This window comes from Falco naumanni, chromosome 4 (assembly GCF_017639655.2).
Source record: "Falco naumanni isolate bFalNau1 chromosome 4, bFalNau1.pat, whole genome shotgun sequence".
Classification (NCBI taxonomy): Eukaryota; Metazoa; Chordata; class Aves; order Falconiformes; family Falconidae; genus Falco; species Falco naumanni.
In genome coordinates this window covers 102,865,598-102,885,204 of record NC_054057.1, presented here as the reverse complement: position 1 = coordinate 102,885,204, position 19,607 = coordinate 102,865,598, and the positions used below count along the sequence as shown (strand labels likewise).

General features: G+C 36.8%; 1 protein-coding gene across 31 annotated transcripts in view; it reads left to right on the top strand.

The window, feature by feature from the left end:
- LOC121087434 (sarcolemma associated protein) overlaps nt 1–18,748 on the top strand; it is an 89,369-nt gene extending 70,621 nt beyond the window's left edge. For 23 of the 31 annotated variants that reach the window (XM_040592464.1, XM_040592453.1, XM_040592445.1 and 20 more), the window contains 7 exons: nt 2,222–2,344; nt 3,365–3,439; nt 7,099–7,419; nt 8,756–8,873; nt 10,420–10,591; nt 12,043–12,177; nt 16,802–18,748. In XM_040592464.1, the coding sequence (XP_040448398.1) occupies nt 2,222–2,344; nt 3,365–3,439; nt 7,099–7,419; nt 8,756–8,873; nt 10,420–10,591; nt 12,043–12,177; nt 16,802–16,891 (1,034 nt within the window). In that variant the 3' untranslated portion in view covers nt 16,892–18,748. Of the gene's footprint in view, nt 1–2,221; nt 2,345–3,364; nt 3,440–7,098; nt 7,420–8,755; nt 8,874–10,419; nt 10,592–12,042; nt 12,178–15,666; nt 15,763–16,801 lie in introns of those variants that run through there. The other 8 variants (XM_040592467.1, XM_040592455.1, XM_040592448.1 and 5 more) reach the window with 1 other exon arrangement.
- The last annotated feature ends 859 nt before the right edge of the window (nt 18,749–19,607 follow it).

Below are 19,607 nucleotides of genomic sequence, written 5' to 3'. Positions count from 1 at the left end.
GTTTGGCTAAGACTGAAAAGCTGTTATTTCATTGTACTTATGTTGCTTGGCTTTTGATTTAGAAGCATGTCAAGCATATGGAAATTCCCCTATTGCATTTTTGTAGGAAAGGCTTTACCTTGATTGTGCCTTTGCTAAACTGATTGTTTAAATTGTTTAAATGTTGTCCCATAAGTTGAGTTCCTCATCTCCTTTGAAGCAGTGTTATCTTTTATGATGCATGCTTTCATTGCTTGGAAAATACTGTCCACCAGAAAGTTCATTTAGGGTGCCTATTGTTGGATTTGGGACACTGCTTCTTTATCAGACGTGATTGGAGCATAATTTGTCCACTTCCTCATCCACTTCTTCTGAACAGTCTCATTAAAGAGGGTTGAGAGTCTAATTGCCCCAAGTCTTTATCCATGAGAAGCTAGGAACAAAACATGTTCAATAAAGAGAAACTTGGATTTGGAACTCTAATAAACCATAAAAGAAAGCATTTGGATGAAATATGTAGTCCTCTTTGTTCTTTCTGCTCTCATAATTTTGTTCTGAAAAAGTCTAAAAGCACATGTGTACCCTCAGCTCTACTTGATCCGTCCCACCAATTCATTACTGTGAGAACAGCAGAAACATAGCCTCTTTTCCTGGAGGGATACAGCGTGAATGCTTTAACATGATTTGGTAAACAGTATTTTTAATGAAGAAAACAGAAAAAAAAAAAAGATTACTTTGTTGATGACATACAGTCAATTATGAATGTCAAAAGTGTAACGACGAACTAAACTATAGCTTGTTTTTTTTTTTTCTTATTAGTGAAAGGTCCAGACAACCAAAGTAATCTATCTTTTTGCAGTTTTTATTCTAAGTAGTGTGCCTTTATCTGAAATCCATATGGTCTGTAGTGGTAGACATACATTAAACAGTTCGCTGTGTAACACACCTACCTTTTTGTTCTCCCTCTCCCATGATGCGCAGCTGGACTTTTTTCACTGATTTCCATCTTTACCATTCTCACCTAACAGGCTTTCTATAGAGTTTTAGCCCTCTACCTATGTAGTTTGAATGCTCCTTGTGCCTATTGGAAGATCTGTTTCTGCCCCAGGCACTACTTAAGGAAAATTTAGTGAATGCGAGTTTCCTGGATGCAGTTCCTGGCATTGCAGATGCCTGCAGGCCGGAGAGTTGTCTTCCTTTTCGTTACTGCATCTAGTTTCTGCTGTGTGCACATCAGAGGACACTGCAATTAGTCACAAACACTTATTTTTCCTCTTTTACATTCTGCCAAAAGTTAAGCTTTAAAACTACCTAATTTATCCACAACTGTAAGTCATCTCTTGTAAGTCCAAGAGGTATTTAATATGCATTTTAGTTAAAATAGACTTGTGGGGAAGAGAAATGTTTTTATTTGGAGTCTGAATAACTTGCACAGATACCTGATTGCGTTAAAGATATATCTAATATTTTAAGACACAGTGGAAAAAAAAGCTTAGTATTCACTAGGCCACTGAATGGAATAAGGAGGGTGGACTTTTCTTTATTTTCTTAATTTTGTTTTAGAAAATTCCCCCCATTTTTTTCCTTTCCTTGTAGTTATGGTCCACAGAGGAGAGGGGGAAGCCAAGCCTTGCATGGTAGCAGGCTGGTTGGCCGTAGCAAACCACTTAATAGCAACTCTTTGCATAATCTCTTGCAGCTGAGTGGCATTAGCCAGCCTCAGTACAAGGCTGGGTCTGTACGTGTGCCCGTAGCTGCGTGCCAGGGCTGGTACGTGCTCTTAGGAGCAGGCCTGGGAGGGTGGGCTTGGGAGGTAGGGGTTGTGGAATTATTGCTGAGAAGTGTGTGCTCGGGGAGAGGGTTAGAGTAGCTTCCTTTTAAAAATAAGTTGTAAACAGAGCCAAGGATTGTCTTAGGCTTGTTGTTCCTTCATTTTTGTCATTGTTAGAATCCCTGCCAATCTATACAGTGTTTTTAAAAAAACTGTCTTGTTCTTGGTTGTGTTGTTTTTGTTTTGTTTTGTTTTTATGCTGCATGTTGTATATGTAATGAATATTTTAAAGTTTGCATATGTTTTCCTTTTAAAAGTATATTAATATTTTTGCTAATATTTACCTAATACAATTTTAGTTTAACTAACTTTGGATGATTTGAGTAAAAAGTTGCCAGTCATCATGTGTCGGTGCAAATTAAACTGTTGTACAAATTTATGATTAAAAAAAAAAAAATGTTTTTTTATCAGATGAATTGCAGGGTGCACAATCAGAGACTGAGGCTAAGCAAGAAATTCAGCAACTGCACAAGGAGCTGGTTGAAGCCCAAGAGCTAGCTAGGACAAGTAAACAAAAATGCTTTGAACTTCAAGGTGAGACCCAGATCAACTTGGTTGTGTAGGGTATCCATTAAAGTTGTATTTATCAGGTAGTCCTAAAAGGGGGTTCAGTTCTGCTGACTGTTAGATAAATTTCATAGCGTTCCCATCTCTTGCACAGAATATCAGAAACCTTTGCTTTTTTCTGAACTCTGTATACGGTCCAACCGAGCTCTGACTTGTTGATTCAAGATCGTAAAATCGTGGAATGATTTGGGTTGGAAGGGACCTTAAAGATCACCTAGTTCCAACCCCTGCCATGGGCAGGGACACCTCCCACTAACACCAGGTTGCTCCAGGCCCCATCCAGCCTGGCCTTGAGCACTGCCAGGGATGGGGCATCCGCAGCTGCTCTGGGCAAACTGTGACAGTGTCTCACCGCACTTACAGTGAAGGATTTCTTCCGAATACCTAATAAAACTCTACCCGCTTTTAGTTTAAAACCATTACCCCTTGTAAGATAAACCAACATCCTTTCATAGTATTGAATACATACTTGAACTCCATATACTGCATTCTTATAAAATATATTCATCTGCAGATACTGATGAATCTGTATTTCAGTCAGATAATTTACGTAGTTTAATGTATTTGGTTTAGATCATCCTGTTGGATGTGTAGCTGTGTCACTATCCTCAGCAAAACTGTGGGTTGTTTTTGACAGGAAACAGTGTAGTCCAGTTTCATTCCATATTGTTCAGTGTTTTTTATGGGATATATTTACAGCACTTGGTTTTTTTTTTCATCCCACACCCGTTTGTGTTTAGCACACATGGAGTTTTTTGTTCAGGCAACAGATTGTATTAATTTCAAATTAATGGTAATACTACCACAATAATGGAATGGTGTCCTAATATTAACTTTTTATTAAACTACTTACACCATTACTAGCTTTGATAACTGAAATAATACGATTGTTTTAACCTTTTCAGTTAAGGGGAAGTTGCGACCAAAATTAATTACACAGCTGAAGTACTAACAAAAATTTGGGCACATTTTCACTTTCATTTATAGCGCTCTTGGAAGAAGAGAGAAAAGCCTATCGAGTCCAAGTTGAAGAATCTAACAAGCAAATAAATGCTCTGCAAGGTAGGAATTTACTTTTTTCACCCCACTCTTTAGGGAAAATATATAGCTTTGGCTGTTTCCATGGCATCATAAGCACTAATAAAGGAAAATGTTAATTAAGTGTATGTTTTAAATCTGATTTCTTTCACCATATCTTTGAATTTTATTGTGAAATGTTTCCTGTCAATTCCTGTGGTTGTAGTCATAACTTCGAAAATGCAAAAGATGTAATCTCTTGCACATAGCTCTCCTCCTTCAGCTTTCTCAGCTTTGAATGATCCAGGGATTTTTGCTGTGATCAGGGCACTCAGAAGGTTTAGGGGTGTTTTATTGCTACTTGGTGCCTTCATTAGTAGGATCCTAGCAAAGGAATTTTTAATCTAGATCTACATCCAACTTCAGAGCATGCATTAAAACTTCTGCAGCAGAGACGCTGTCTATGCTTTTTTGAAAAAACAATATCACCAAACACGTTCTTTTCAGTGCAGAATAATTATAGCAGAAGGGGATCCTGTGATTTACATAACTTCTGCATCATGTTAGCTTGTCAGCCTGTGCATGTGAGCGAGCTCATCGATCAAGAGGCTGTCTCGCCTTAAAATCAGTAAGTCGTTAGGGCAGGCGTTAGTTGGAGCATCTACACAGCTATTGATAGTTACGAAACTCGTTGGAGCTTCGTACCTTGGGCTTGTTGTCAGCGTACTGTTTGGTTTGGACCTGAAAACGGTTGGAAGGCAGATGAACAGACAGGAAGATGGACTGACAGTCCTCGCTTTCTTAGGAAATCAAAATGGCTTTAGCAAATTACGTCATGGGCAGTAATTTGTTGTAGAACGTAGTACTTGTCATATACCAGTTACACTGAGAAGCTTATGTAATAGCACTGTTTTGTATGAGTGTCAGCAAAGAATATTTATGTGTTCTGCCATTGCTCTTGTAAGAAAGAGGAGTTTACGTAATGCTCATCTTCAGAGCAAGATGAGCAATTTGATTTTAAACATTACCCTGCTCATAATAAAAGTTCTCCGAGTAAAAAAGTGCTGTAGCAAAAGTTAAAATTAGAATTTGATAGTTATTTCCATGCAGAAAAAAAGAAACCTTTTTTTTTCTCTCAAAAAAAAAGAGAATCCAAGTAGAAGCTTGACAGGGTCAGACTTAACTGCAAGATGCCTTTTGTCAGTTCGGTGCTTTTTGTTTCCTGAACCATTCTCAAGTGAGGTCTTGCTAATGTTTCCTCCTCTTCTCTCTCCACTGTAGTTCAAAATGTTCAAAATGTCCCGATGCTCATTGTATGCTTGCTGCTTCCCAAACTTTTAGGGTGTGACACATCTCAGAACTTGAGAAAAGTTGTCAGGATGTCAGGATTCTTTCTTGGCAGTCTCTGCAAACTGCAGTGGAGAAAAAAATCTTGGCCGCTTCATGCAGTAACGTTTCTTGAAGCATTTTCATGGAATCAATGTTTTAGGCCAGCCAGTGCTACATGGTTTTATATGTTTGTCATAGAGAAGAGAAGGTGCCACAGAAACAACTGAGATCCTATCTCTAAGTGTGAAGTTCTTCAGATGAACAGATAGGAAAAACAAGGACATTCAAGTAACTTGTCATTACTTATTTAAAAAAAAAAAAAAAAAAAAAGTGAAGCGTTCAGTTTAGATGAGGTAATGGCCTACATAAGTAAGAGATGTAATGGAAGGTTTCTTTCTAATTGCTCTTTCAGATTCTATCCAGTGCCTCAGAAACCATTCCAATATTCTTGGTAGTAATTTTCCTGTGTAAGTTATTTCTACAACTCCACCAAACTTTAGAAACACTTGTATGCATTTGGATTGTTTTCATGCTTGAACATTTAAAGGGAGGGTTGTTCATTAACAATGCAGACAGAAGGGAAAAAAGAAATTTATTTGTATTACTGCAGTTACGGAGAAGCAGGAATTTAGCTTGGTTTGATGAAGAAAATCATATCAGGAAGATATGGTTTGAAAAAAAATTGTTCCTTTGCTCGTTAATGGGCACCTGCTATATTAGCAAGTTGTAATTCTTGGTGTTTTAGAAATGTGGTTTCCTAGCATATTGGTTTGGTAGTTTCAAGACTTCTAATGGGTACACGGAAAGGCAATAGGTAATATGTCATGTGTTGTTTTACTGTCAGGTTGTTCTCATCCACTACTTTGTGCTGTTCTGTTAGTATAAGCCTGTAGAAACTGTTTTCAAACAAATCAGATGGTAGTAAGTGTCGTGTTGCTCACGTATGTAAAAATCCATCATGCTGCAAACATTTTTGTTATGGAACAGATAGACTGTTTCGTCTTATACAGAATTGCTGTGAAATCTAACTTACTGTTGTCTAGATTAGCTCTTACGTATTACAGTATATAATATTCTATTTTTTTCCTGTACTGTCTTACTCTTCCAGAGTGTGAAATTGGGTAATCCATAGATTCTTTAATGTCTTGCTGGAGCCTGTTTAGAGGAGGGGAGGAAAAAGGTTTTTATGTTATATCAGTTTACGGCAAGACTTGCTCACGTTCTCAGTGTTATCTTCTGTAATGGATTGAGAGAACAAAAATAAATACAAGTAATCTATGAAGGTTACTCAGCCTTGGTTATCTTCCCATGCTTTCCACTATCCTCTTTTTGTCCCTTGTTTCTGAAACATAAAACCTTAAATGTGTGATTCTGACCCTCTACAGTATCTTATATTAGGTTTTGAAGTGATATTAAGTACTTCTGAGAGCAATTCTTCATTAATTTACTAATTGCTTTTTCCCATGTTAGAAATAAATGAAATACATGTGAATTCTGTGATGTACTCTTAAAAAAGCAAAACAAACACACTGACCAAATTTTGTTCTTTTTTAGTTCACTTTCCTCTCTGCTTCTTTTTTCCAGCTGTTTGCACTGAATTCTATTTGTGTGCATTTTTATGAAGAATATTTGTGCTCAGAGAAGAGATGTGTTTTAGTAATGAAACAGTTTTGAATGGGAATAATTTATAAGGTTTGCTTCATGCAGAAATGTAAAATAGCCTAGCATGTATGTGTCTGCTGCACATTTACAGTAGGCTGTTAACGCTGAAGGACTTGTTATAGTTCAGTATATTCGGTGCAGCTGTCCCTTTCAATTGAAAATTCATCTCGCGCTTTGAAAAATGCTTTTTGCAAAGAAGTAATTTTTATTTCCTTTACTACATGTGGATACTGGACTAGAAATTAGAGACTGTGCCTGAAGTATTTGTAGACATTACAAGTTAACTGCTGAACAAGCAAACATTTCCACTGTAGCTTTGCAAATGTTTGGCTTGTCACAGAAGTTTTCTTGCTTTTCCTCTTGTCCCTGAACCCCTCAGTGTCCTTGTTCTGTAATACTTGTTTTGCTTACCTTGAAGTTGGATCTGAATCTTGGTTTCAGATTTTGGAGACTTGCTTTAATATTGCACGCGTAACCCTATCTAAGAAAGCTGTGTCCAACCATAATTCTTGTTTCTTTTGACTCTGTAATACGTGACCCCCATATGCATGTCTCTTCAAGGGTGCAGCATTTGACAAGATTAATATCTTTTTCAATAATATTAGGATTCTTTAGTCCTGTTAAACATCAACAAGTTGAGAAAGCAAGTTAGGTTTTTAGAGTTTCTGTAAATACAGTTTTACAAAATAATAACATTCACACATGCTTTCCAGCTCAGTTGCGAAGGTTACAAGAAGATATTGAGAATCTTCGTGAGGAAAAGGAGAGTGAAATTTCAAGCACTAGAAATGAACTAGTCAGTGCTCAAAATGAGATTCTGTCACTTCAACAAGTAGCGGAAAAGGCAGCATCAGAACGAGATACAGATATTTCTACATTGCAAGATGAGCTGCAAACAGTGCGAGCGGAACTTGAACGGTGGCGGAAAGATGCCTCAGATTATGAAAAAGAAATTGTCAGTCTGCAAGCCAGTTTTCAGCTCAGATGCCAGCAGTGTGAGGATCAGCATAAGGAAGAGGCTACTCGCTTAAAAGGTATTTGTTTAAAAGGATGTCACTGAGAAGGATACTACTGTTAGTACTAGTCTATCTGATGAATGTCAGTTATTCAAATCACTGTTTGTCTCTCTGTAGTTATTTACTATGTCTTTATGTATGTGCACACATGCACACATATATATAATATGTGCATCAAGGCTTGTAGTGTTACAAAAGCTGTTTTGTATGCTTCATTAAATAGTAATTCTCTATTATGCCTAAACTAGCTTAGGTACCCTTTGGTATCAAGAGTAGACAAAGCAGAATTCCACTTATAAAAGATGGAAAACTTCTGCTGTTTGAGACATTGATACTGCCACAGATTTCCAGAAGGACTTGTGTAACTTCGGTATAATGTAAGCCCAGAAGTGAGTAGCTTCCGACCTTTTAATTTTTCTAGCAAAGCTTCACTCAAGACAAAGAACTGTATTTTATGACTTAATAAAACTGTTGATACCATCTCATTTTTAACATAAAAATGTTAAAACAAATTTGCAATAAAAGCTTTATTCTGGATGCATGATGTAGAGACACAAAACTGCATTGTTCTGAGCCCGCATAGGGCTGCTTTTAGGCTCGTTCATTTGCATTTCACTTTACCTGTAACCACCCACGTGCCATAAGGGCTGGTTGAGTGCCACGACCCCGGGCCTGTAGCCTCAGTTCTTGGAGAATCCACTAACAGAGTTCAAAAGCTCATGCTGAAACTTTTAACGTGCCACAGAGAAACTGGCATATATAAAATATGCTGCAAGTTCTGAATTGGTTAATTTTTGAAGGTGTCAGGGAAGCCACTTACCAGTTCAGGCTCTAGTCTCTTGACATTGTATTGGTGAGATGTGTGTAACATTGATTTTTATCTTATTTAGCAGGGACTGATTTATTTTAAAGGTCTCTCTTTCACCCTCTAGTTATTGCTTTAAACATTCTGCTTCTTGTAGCAGAGGTGTGGTGTGTAGTGATTCTAGTTGTTTGCTGTTTTAAAGTCTGGGGAATTAGTTTCTTCAAATACTTTTCTGTCACTGTTCCTGAAATACTAAAGTAAGCCCATAAACAGACTGTTTTCTACTCCTTTGTGCCTTAGAAAAAGCTTGCAAAAAAAAAAAAAAAAAAAAAAAGCACTAGCTTGTTTAATGGCTCACAAACCTCATAACAGTGGAAGGTATTGTAATGTTTTATAGGTGCTTGTGAGAGAATTCATGTGACGTGATTATAATCAAGTATATTTGAGATTTACAACAGATACCAGCTTTTCCTCCATTTATTAGCTGGTGATACTTGAAGCCGTCATGAAATAATTTTACTCGATTCAATTAAATTTTATTCATCGCAGGTGAACTTGAGAAGTTGAAGGCAGAGTGGAATGCTCTGGAAGCTGAATGTGTTACACTAAGGAAGGAAAATACTTCGCTTGCATCTGAACTTCAGCGACAAGAGAAGGAGCTTTCTAGGTAAGGGCACGATAGACTTGTCTGGGAGGGTATCGTAGTAGCTGAAGAGAGTTTTTCTGTTGTTTTTTCTTCCCCAAAGTGGTACTACATGTCTAATGGCGTTTCGATGAATGTATTGAAATTTTACTTATAGTATTGGACTGAACACACTTTCATGTCGAATTGTTATACCAAACTATTTTTTTCTATTTTGCAAATGCTTGTGTATTACTTGCGATGATGTAACATGACTGATAAGGTAACCTGACTTATTTTTCTGCTTTTAATAAGGACTTGGACGTGTGCGTTGTGCAAGTATTTAGACTTAACAGTTATACTTCTACTTAAAAGGATAATTCACCACATAGATTTCCTAACCTAAAATTTTCTCAGTATTCAGGGTTGGAAAATGATTCTCAGATAGCATGGTGTCTCATGGAAGCCTGTCACATTATAAATGTAGTAGTGATGGGCAGAAACAACACTCTGCATGATGCTATGCTTAACACAGAAATTCAAGTCCTGTTATTGCATGCTCCGTAATATCTTTTGGGAGGGATTTTAGAGTACAGGAGTATTTGTATTTTACTGTATTTCTTCTGCTCTTTGGGCACATGACATTACTAAAGGCTGTCTAAATCTTCCGCCTTCCCCTCTTACCCCTTCATCTGCCATTATTATGTTGTTTTTCAGTTTCAGATATTAGAAATTAATTCACTAAATAAATATGGGACAGCAATTTTGTTGTATTGTAGAACCAAGTCTTACCATCATGCTTAGATATCTTTTTTTTTTTTTTTTTTTCTTCTGGCTTCCTCACTGTTGTAAGCTCTAATTGAAAAATGGAAATTTCCCACAGTAAAACATTTCTAGAAGTAATGTGTTATTTTACAAGAATTACTTTTTTTTTTGTTTTTGTTCCATCATGCCTTGATTTCCACTGTTGTTTTTCCCATACAGAAGGTCACAGGAGCAAATATAATACTTGCATAACGAATATATGCAAAATCTCCCCCCTTTTTTTCCTTTGTCTTGCACCGGCACAAATTAATGCTACTTGGTTATTGCACTGAAGTTTGTAATGGCTTAATTTAGACCTTTCCATGACTCTTACACAATTGTACTAAACTCTTGAAGAATATAGTAGCTATTCGCTTATGCAACTGGAGTAAACAGAAGTATGTATGCAAATAAGTGAAATATTTCTAAAAATCTTGGACAGACTTCTCATTACAAATTTGGAGTCTCTAAGAAATACTTAGTGAATAATAAAAAGTAAAATAAGAAACCAAAAAGTAGGAATGATATAATTAAATTACAAATTATGATTAATTATACACACTAAGCTGTGCATATATATTTATAAGCAAGACTATGTCCAGCCTTTTGTCAGTACTTTGTATAGGGAGACAATGATGATCTGTACTTCTCTGATTACTTTAAGCTGACATTTCCATACTAAATAAAAATAATGTGTAAGGCTTTGGAAGATGAAAAGTGCTTTCGTTTTTTTTTTGTTTGTTTAAGTTTATAACACATGAGGAATCAATTGGATTTTGTTTTTCAGCTCTCAGAAACAGAGTTTAGCACTGACCAGCGATATAAGTGTTCTTGAAATGTCTCGAAAGGAACTTGAAAATCAGATGGGATCTTTGAGAGAAAAACATCAACGGGATGCAGCTAGTCTAAAAAGCCAACTCAGCGAAGCTGAGAGTCAAGCAAAAGATGTTCAGAAAGAGGTAACATGAAAGATTATTTCTGTTTTGAAAGAATATAATACCCTTTGACTTTTAAGCTAAAAGAAAAGGAAAAATATAGCATTTCTAGTGATGAAAATATTTTATACTCATACTTTTATTACTAGTACTTTTATGATAACGAACTATATAAACTGAGAGCCAAATCTAATATGGAAGATTTCAGATAAAATGACTTGCATGTGTTTTGGGAACTTTGTAAAGTTTATTTTGCTGCATTACCTTAGTGAATTTACTTGTAAACTGTTCAGAAAGGTAAACCCCTATTCAGAGTCTTCCTGAACGTTGTGGTATAGAGTTTCATTAGCTGTTATGAGTCAATTTTCATTCTTTTTAGTCAGTATGATCTTCTTAGTTAGATTTAAACTTTTCTTTGACAATGAGACTACACATTCGTATAAAAGTCTCCTTTCATCTTACTGAATGACTAGGCTGCTGAAGGTGTTTAGCAAGTGCATAAGGAAAAGCTAGCATTTTGAGCATACGTTTCATCTTCCTATAGCCTCTAAAGACTATGTCTGGAAGAAGGTCATAGTCTCTAACAGTTATTTGCTTTCTCTTATGAGCATTTTGAGTGAAGTTTTCCCTAGAAACTGATTTTAATTTCTTTTGCAGTTCTTCTTTGCTTTGTCATTAATTCATCCATGTCACATTCCTTACCATTTTCAGATTTCAAAAAACCCAGTCTTGTTAGTCTGTGGTTTTGTAATCAGATGTATGCCTAATCTTTAAATTTTGTGGTAAATGCCAGTAGCGAAAGTCATTGGTTCCATCATGAGGACTACTAGAAAGCTTGTCTATTGACAAGCATCTATTGAAAAAATTGAAATGTGACTTTGAAAAAGCTGCTTATAGTGTAGGAACATGACACATGCACCTAGTATTGTTTGTACTTGACCACACTGAGCATTATTGTGTGATAGTAATAAGGGACAATTTTTTTAATGCCCTTCTTATATTTGAATTTGTGATGTGGGAAGAGGATTTGATTTACTTTACACAGAAAGTTGATTTTTGCACCTCTTTGATTCATGTTGGTATTTAAGCTACAGCCTAGATCTAAGAACACTATTTAAATATAAAGGACTCCTTGTTCTCTTCCTTGTTCTGTCTTCACAGTTTTTGCAGTCGTTTCCAATATGATAGTGAGTAATAGGTTGGTATGAGAGATGAATTAAGGCCTTGCATTTACTTCATATTTCCCTCTTTTTAGTAATCCTAGCCCTTCAAAGTCAGGAACAAAAATTTTCATTTAGAAAAAGAGAAAACCTAAACTAAGATTTTTCTACCCTGCTTTTATAAAAAGAGTACTTATCCAAGGTGAGGTGCTCTAGGCAGATGCCAGGAAAGGACGCAGTGTGCTCTGCAAACGTAAGCATGTGTTGGGTGTCTGGGGGTCTGCAGACTTTTTTTTTTTTTCTCTCTCTCTTTAGTATGAAAGAACACAGACTGTGCTCTCAGAGCTGAAGGCAAAGTATGAGATGGCTGAAAAAGAAAACCAGTCACTCACAGAAGAGCTCAAACAATGTAAAGAAAACCTGAAGCTGCTACAAGAAAAAGGAAACAACGTAAGTCTGTACAAAATAATGTGGGGAAGCTGGGTTATGACACTGGCAGTTGTGTCGAGTATGTAAGTGTCAAATAGAAAAGGACAACTTAAAAAAAAAAAAACACCAACAGTTGTGTACTGCATTATATGCCAAATTCCATTCTGGTACTACCTGTGCAAATTTGTAGGTTACTACACCGTTACAATTATGCATGCAAGTTAAATTTACAGTTGTGTGACAGTTCTAAGTATGGCCTTAGATATCTGCTCTCTTGAAAATAGCTGGCTTAAATACTGAACCAGAACTAAGTAAAACTTTAATTTCAGAAAATGATATTACGGGTAATAGCTGAGAAACCTGTATCCAAATGAATGAATCTTTTTCAAGAAGCTTTTATTTTATTAGTATTTATTACAACGAGTGTTCCCTCCTTACTCTTGCTTGTGTTTCTCAACAGTGGTTAACCCTGATGGGCTTATGCTTTAAACAGTGCAGGTGAACTATCCTTTCTCTTCACTAATGAAAATACTCTTTTCTGTTGCAATTAATTTCAGAGGTTGTATCATTAGAATTGAGATTACAGCTAGGGACAACTTTTTTTTTTTTTTTTTTTTTTTTTAAAATGCTGAAACTTCTGAAATCCTCCAAACATTAAGGGTGTGAGAGACAAGTTACGAGGTGGTCATAACCTTATTTTACCTACCTTACTACCCTGGGATGGCTGGTTTATTGTCTTCCTGTACTGCCTTTATGATCAGTGCAGGGTGAACAACTCCTGTAGTGGACAGTACAGAACAGGAGGATAATGGATGCTCTGTAAATAGCCCTTTAGAGAACTACTTCTCTGATTACAAAGAAGGTTTTACAGGTACCATCCTCTCAAATCAACTGGCAGCTAGATGTCCAAAGTTTATATGAGTACTCTCGCTGTAGCTAATTACTGAATGTAAACCTCTAACACAGCAGAGCTGTCAAAGTTGTAAAGAATTCAAAGCCTTTCTTACTTTTTCCAGCCATATTTTCGAGAATATGATGTTACAATTCCTTTGGAAACTGCTTCCTGCTTAAAATTCTTCTGCAATGCTGAGATAATATACTAAATAATACTAAAGTAGTCAGAAGTCAAAAACAAACAACTGACCACACTGTAATAGATCACACTGATTAAATAATTGTGAATGTGAGATTTTTCTGATCTGTTAAAATTATTAACCTCAGGATTAAAATATCAGTGGAAAAAGGGGGATAGTAGGGAAGAAATACTGTGAAGGGAATTGGAGCACCTGATGAAAGTGGAAAAGCTTGAAAGGTAATGAAAATTTTAGAAAGAACGAGGTGAGTATTTAGATGACATGAGGAACCACAGCAGTCGCCAAAATCTGCTTACAGAGGGAGTTAGTTATGACAGTTGAAACCTGGAGGTCAGGGTATGATGAAGAGCATCCAACCATGCAGGAGCTTGCTTGCTGTTCAAGCAAGCGTTACTCGCCATCAGCAATGTAAAACATCTATCTTGGGGGTTATTTGAAGCATCATGCATACTGGGCTGAGTTCCAAGGTCAAATTTTTGAAGTACCAGTGTGTCCTTGTGCTGGAATCATTATCTGCTGCTTCATTTCTAAGGACAGTGTTGCACAGAAAGGGACTTCCCGCTGTGGGATTTGTTCCTTTTTGCGGCCCATCTGTTCCTGAGTTTGCTTATCTTCATGTTCTAATACAAGATGCACATTTTTGATGCAGCACCTAGTTAAATGTTCCTTTACAATAAGGAGATTTTATATATATTGGTAAGGTTGTGAAGGGGAAAATTTAATCGTTTGGAGGCCATTTCATTTAATATGGGTATTTATCGTCTGTTTTATTTGCCAAGAAGCTACAGCCATGAATGCGTAGAACTTAAAAAAGATAACAAACCCGTAGAATTGTTCAGCAAACTAACAAATGTTAGGAAAGACAAGGCTTCTGTACTCCATTTGGGATATCATTTAAGTCTTGAGTTTTTATACTTAAGTTTTACTTTTAAAAAACTACAGTGTGGTGTTCTGAAACGCTTAGCAGTGTGGTGTACTACTTTTGCTTGCACGCTTGTAGTCACTGATTATTTCCTGATGCGCTTTATATGACAGATTTATGTGAATGGTTTGAGAACATTAGCTGCTCTGGTTGACTTAAACTTCTGGCACTTTTTTAAACACTGCTGTGATTATTTCTACCAACGTACTTTCTGTGGGAAGGTGGCACTCTTGATTTGTGGCACCAATGACACAAAAACTGTCCTGCATGAAAATAACTTCAGTAGTTCCACATAATTTTTCTATTAAATATTTGCCTTGATTAAAACAAATCCGAATTGAGTGGCAGGGAGTAGAATACCTTCTACGATTCCAATGTTTTGAACCTTACTGGAGGTTCTGTAATTGAGTGATTTCTACAAATTGGTAACAGGGTGAAATTATGAATCACGATGTTTTACGAAGTCTTCAAACATGAATTATTTATTTGACTGAACAAAATCAAGGTGGCTTCAGCACAAAAAAGTTCTTAAAACACTTAGCATGGTTTGAACTTAACCTCTGTGTGTCTTTGTGTGTGCACAAATATATAGGCTAGGATGCAGAGAAAGCAGATGTCTTCCAAAAGAAGACAATTCTCAAAAAGAATTGAAGTTCATTTTTGCTTTTATTTTCTCATATTAAGGATAGTGGCTATCTATCCAGAAAGTCAAGTAGTTTACAGTTAATCGAATATAGCTGAGTAAATGTGTTGATGGCTCTAACAAGGCCATAAGCTAGATGAACCCTGCAATATTGCCAGCTGGTAGTTTGGCCCAGCTGTGACACTTGATCAGTTTTCAGAATTGCATTTGGCCACAAGGCTGCTGACCTGCCAAAGTTGCTGATCTTTGTGGTGTCTAATTGAAAAGTACTTCCCTGCTTTATGGTAACTCGGTGTTGATTGTACAGTCACGTTACAGTCTCCTGGAAATGTTTGAACTACTGGGTTTGCCTGTGGACATAGTTGTAATTGATTCACTAATGGAGGAAAAAGATTGTTTTTCTTGGAGGCTGGTGATGGAAATGGGAAAGGCTAACTAGCAAGGAATGAAGAAGTAGGTGGAAAATTCAGTGTCTGGTGTGAGTCTTTGTACCTTAAGAAATCCAGATGGGATTTCCTATCACTTAAAAAAAACCTAAAACCAACAATAAATAAGATACAGGCAAATCAATTTTACATTTGTATTCTTAAGTGCTAAATTCCAAGTTGTGACAAGAGGTTTCTTAGAACACTTTTTGCTTACTTCCCTTTATTTTTAAACATCCCTGTTCATTTGAGTAGAACGGTGTACTAACTTTGTATACCAAATTAGATAATGCTGTATTGTGTTAGATGTCTTTAATACATTTCAATTAAAACAGAACTCACTGACTGATTTTCCCCTCTCTAAATCATCTTTACCTGAATGATTTATAGCACAAAGTGATTTTTAATATCCCTTCCCTTCTTTAGCCTTCCATATTACAACCCGTCCCAGCCGTATTCATCGGCCTAATCCTGGCTTTCCTGTATTGGTGTTACGGCCCATTGTGGTAGCGAAAGGTACAAGCACTACTGTTCAGTCAATGTATGTTTGTCCCTCTCACCTGTTCGTGCCATCTCTGTATAAAATAGTGCATGGTGAAATGCTCACAGGTATTTCTTTACCTGAAGCAAACCCTTCATTTAATATGCCATTCTGTTGATACTGACGAGCTGAGCAATCAACTAATCATTTAACATCTGTGTGATTTCTTTAATTCTAACAGTGAAGTTTTGTTCTAACTGGTTCTGAATGTGCCTCTTCTAACTCAGTCTCAGTTTGCCTTTAGCAAATGGGCTACCTTTTGCACAATGCTGCGATGCTAGGGCCTGTAAGAAAACTTAATTGCTTAATTAACTACGAAAAAATGAAGAGTTTGCCTCTAAATAATAATAAAAGCCAACAAGCTTTGGTTCCTATTTATGGACTAAGAAATTCCTCTCTGGCTCTAAACACTTTAATTTTCCTCACTATTGCTATGAAGATGATGGAAAAAAAGACAAGATGAGAAATAGGTGGTTGGTTTGTATTCTGAACTCTCAGCTTGCATTTTCTCTAATGTGTCTCAGTGTGTCCTCCTCTTTAAAATGCTATTGTTGTCATGAAATGTTGTGACAGTCCACTAGAAATGATGTTGTAAGGATCCTGCTACAAACTAACTTCATAGATCTGGACTTAAACATTGAAAAGCTAAGTTAAAGATGTCAGTACTGCATAAACCTGTGTCTAGCGATTACTTGGCATACACAATGTTTTAAAGATCTTAAGCCCTCACATGTTTAATAGCAGATTTCTTTGAGGTGCACACAGTAATGAAGCTGGAAATACAGAACTGCCAAAAGTTCTCCTGATGATCCTCAGTCATGAAGAGCTGTGGACTTCCCTTTGCTAGAGAAACGGTTTGCTGTGATGCTCTGAGTCAGGACTAGCCTGCAGTAGGGCTCGTGGGTAACATTTTAGTGATGCCTATCAACAGGTACTCAAGACTTTCAGGAACCACGGGGTAAACTGCTTAGTATGAATTAGAACAAATATGATATTGATTTTTTTTTTCTCTCCACACAGAGACAATGGCCTTGGATGCCTGTGATGGCAGCTTTGGTTGCTGTAACAGCCGTGGTGCTGTACCCAGGCCTAACCAGAGCTTCTCCATGAGAACTGTTGTTGAATCCATACACCGTCCTCCCTTTAGAAGCTGGCAACATTCATATACTGAGGGAAAACAGATTAATTCTCTTCCTTTTTACCTCTTAATACAGCACAGCTCTGCGTGAGAACAGCAGTAGGGTCATTTGCTTTAAACTGTATAAAATGTATCTGTCTATAAAGAGGGAATAAAATTGTGATTCATCATACTGTGAGCAATATTTTTGCTTACAATTTCATGCAAGTTTTAAATTAGTATGTTGGGATTCTGAATACAATGGTGGCCTAAAGTAGGCTTCTTGGTACCAAATTATTTATAATGGCTAGGGTTGTGGACACTTACTTTAGAATCTGATTGCCAGATTTAAAAGGAAAAATACATTTCTGATTTGGACACCCAAGCCAAGTAACCCTGTAGATACTTGGAGAACAGATACAGTGTGCTCAGTGCCTTTCAGTACAAAGATTATTATTTTTTTTTAAACTAGTATACCGTTTTACTTGCTGTTAGTCACTGAGCTGTTGGGAACAAGACTTAAGAAAACTTCTCTTACCACGCCTTCTGAAGGAAGCATATTTTTCTTTGATAAGGATTGCTTTATTAATGATTTTTGGGAATAAACACAATTCATGTCCAGCCTTAAAGAGATAGAGATACTGATGGTGAAGACCAGCCTGAAGTATTTAGTGTGCGCGTGTGCGAGTGTAAGCATGTGTGTGTTCTTGAGTGAACTAAGGTGTTTCTGGGAGCAAGTACTTGGTCATTTGATGGACATAGTGCAGTGATTCAACTTACGTTAACTTTAGTTTGAATGTAATTTATTAAATTGCATATATTTAAAGAGATACGTTCTTTAAAAGTATGGATACTTTCTCACATATCACATGTATCAATTTATTTTTTCAGTCATTTGATACTTTCTGACTTGAGCTGGAGAAGCTCTTTAGATAAGCTTTTGTGGACGTAACTTTATTAAGAGAACTGCTACAGTACGTCTGTGATTAGCTGAAAAAAATCTAAGATACATAAAATACTACAGAATTTGAATCATACACCTGTTGAAGTATTGTCAGGTGAAGATGATTTTAATTTGGTAGTAAAATTTTGTGCATCCCTCATCACATGGCTGTAAGTATGATGCAGTGGTCCCCATTATAAAGTTTATTTTCCTTATCTAAGTACTATAACTATTACTATTTGCTGACTTTTGGTGGGAATCACTGTAGTTAGTGCTGAATTAAATGTAGACTGTGGTTGTCTTGTTCAGCTCAACAGTTCTGTCAAAAAAGTTTATTAAAGACTTAAATAATATGCTAAAGAATGGTAAAGTAAAATGGCTCTGCTAAAGGGAAGTTCAAAATAGGGAGGTAATCTCAGCAATTCAATTGGCTTTAAAGAATGTTATGGCAATCGACAGGTAGTTTCAATATTTAAATAGAAATTTAGCATATAATTTACTTTGTGAGGTTTTAAGGGTCATTGTCCTTTAATTAAAGGTTTTATCTTAAGTTACATGGGATTTGCTAATGGGAGGATAATTAGGTGGGAAAAATAGTCCACAAGTGACTTGTAGAAAATAAATATTGTCATTTAGTTCATTCATTTCATCCTTTTCAGTTGCAGGAAGCCACCCAACCACAGAACACTCGTATGCCAGTGGTACTTAGTACCTCTTGTATATAGGTTATTGCAAATATTGTTCTGAAATGCTTAACTTCAGAATTACATTTTTTAAAGTAAATAATTGTTTTAAATCTATTTTGTAAAGATATAAAAATACAATAGAATTTCTGGAGTACAGATTAAACTATTTGCACTAACACACGTGATGTGCATGATTTAATAAAATAACTTTACTCTCCCTATGCATGTTTGAGTTGAATGTCATTTGAAAACAAAAGATTCATGCTAAGTTTCTTTTGCGCTAGATGTTGCCACATTCACTAGGCACAATGTCTGCAGCATGTCCAGTAATAGCAAAAGAATTTTTTTTTTCCTTGTATTTCACATTTGCACTGGTTTCAGTTTTTGTCTAGCTGATCTCTCTCCTGTCTGTGGTTTTCAGAAAGAAAAGGGGGGAGGCGATCGCCATGGAAGGCTTGGGAGCATGTTGCTGTGGGGCAGGGGGCAGATGTTCACAGCTGCAGGGTGGGTTGTGCCTGTGGCAGATGTTGTGAGATTGGAGGAGCAGTGGCTGCTCATAGTGGGGCAATAGTGGAAAGCCCTTCTAGGGGAAGGGGGCCTGATGCTGCCTCCTCTCTTCTTTAGCATCTTGAACTCTCTATTTGTCCCTCTTTCAGCTACTGTTTCTTTTCCAATGGATTCTGTTCCCTCCTCCCTGCCCGTAGCATGTAGCCATGGTGTGAGGAGAAGGAGTGGAGCCTGGTGGAGCAGTGGTCCCTCGTGGCTGGCAGTAGGGAAGGTGCTGAGTTCCCTGGGATCAACCTCGTGGCGGGCCTGCACTGCCAGGTGGTGCCCCATGCTGAGCAACACTGCCTGTGACATAACTTTGTTCTTGGATTAAAGACAAAAGTTGGGTTTTCAGAAATCTTTAGAGCATCAGAGAGCTGAAATTTGAGACCCATCATGGTCATATTAAAGGAGAAAGAGTTCCAATTTAATTATGTGCATGTGTGCCTATTTATATTATATACACAGGTGCATAGTACACATTGCATGGGGGTTTGTGCTTATGAGTATACCTGTGGTTCCCTAATACAGTTC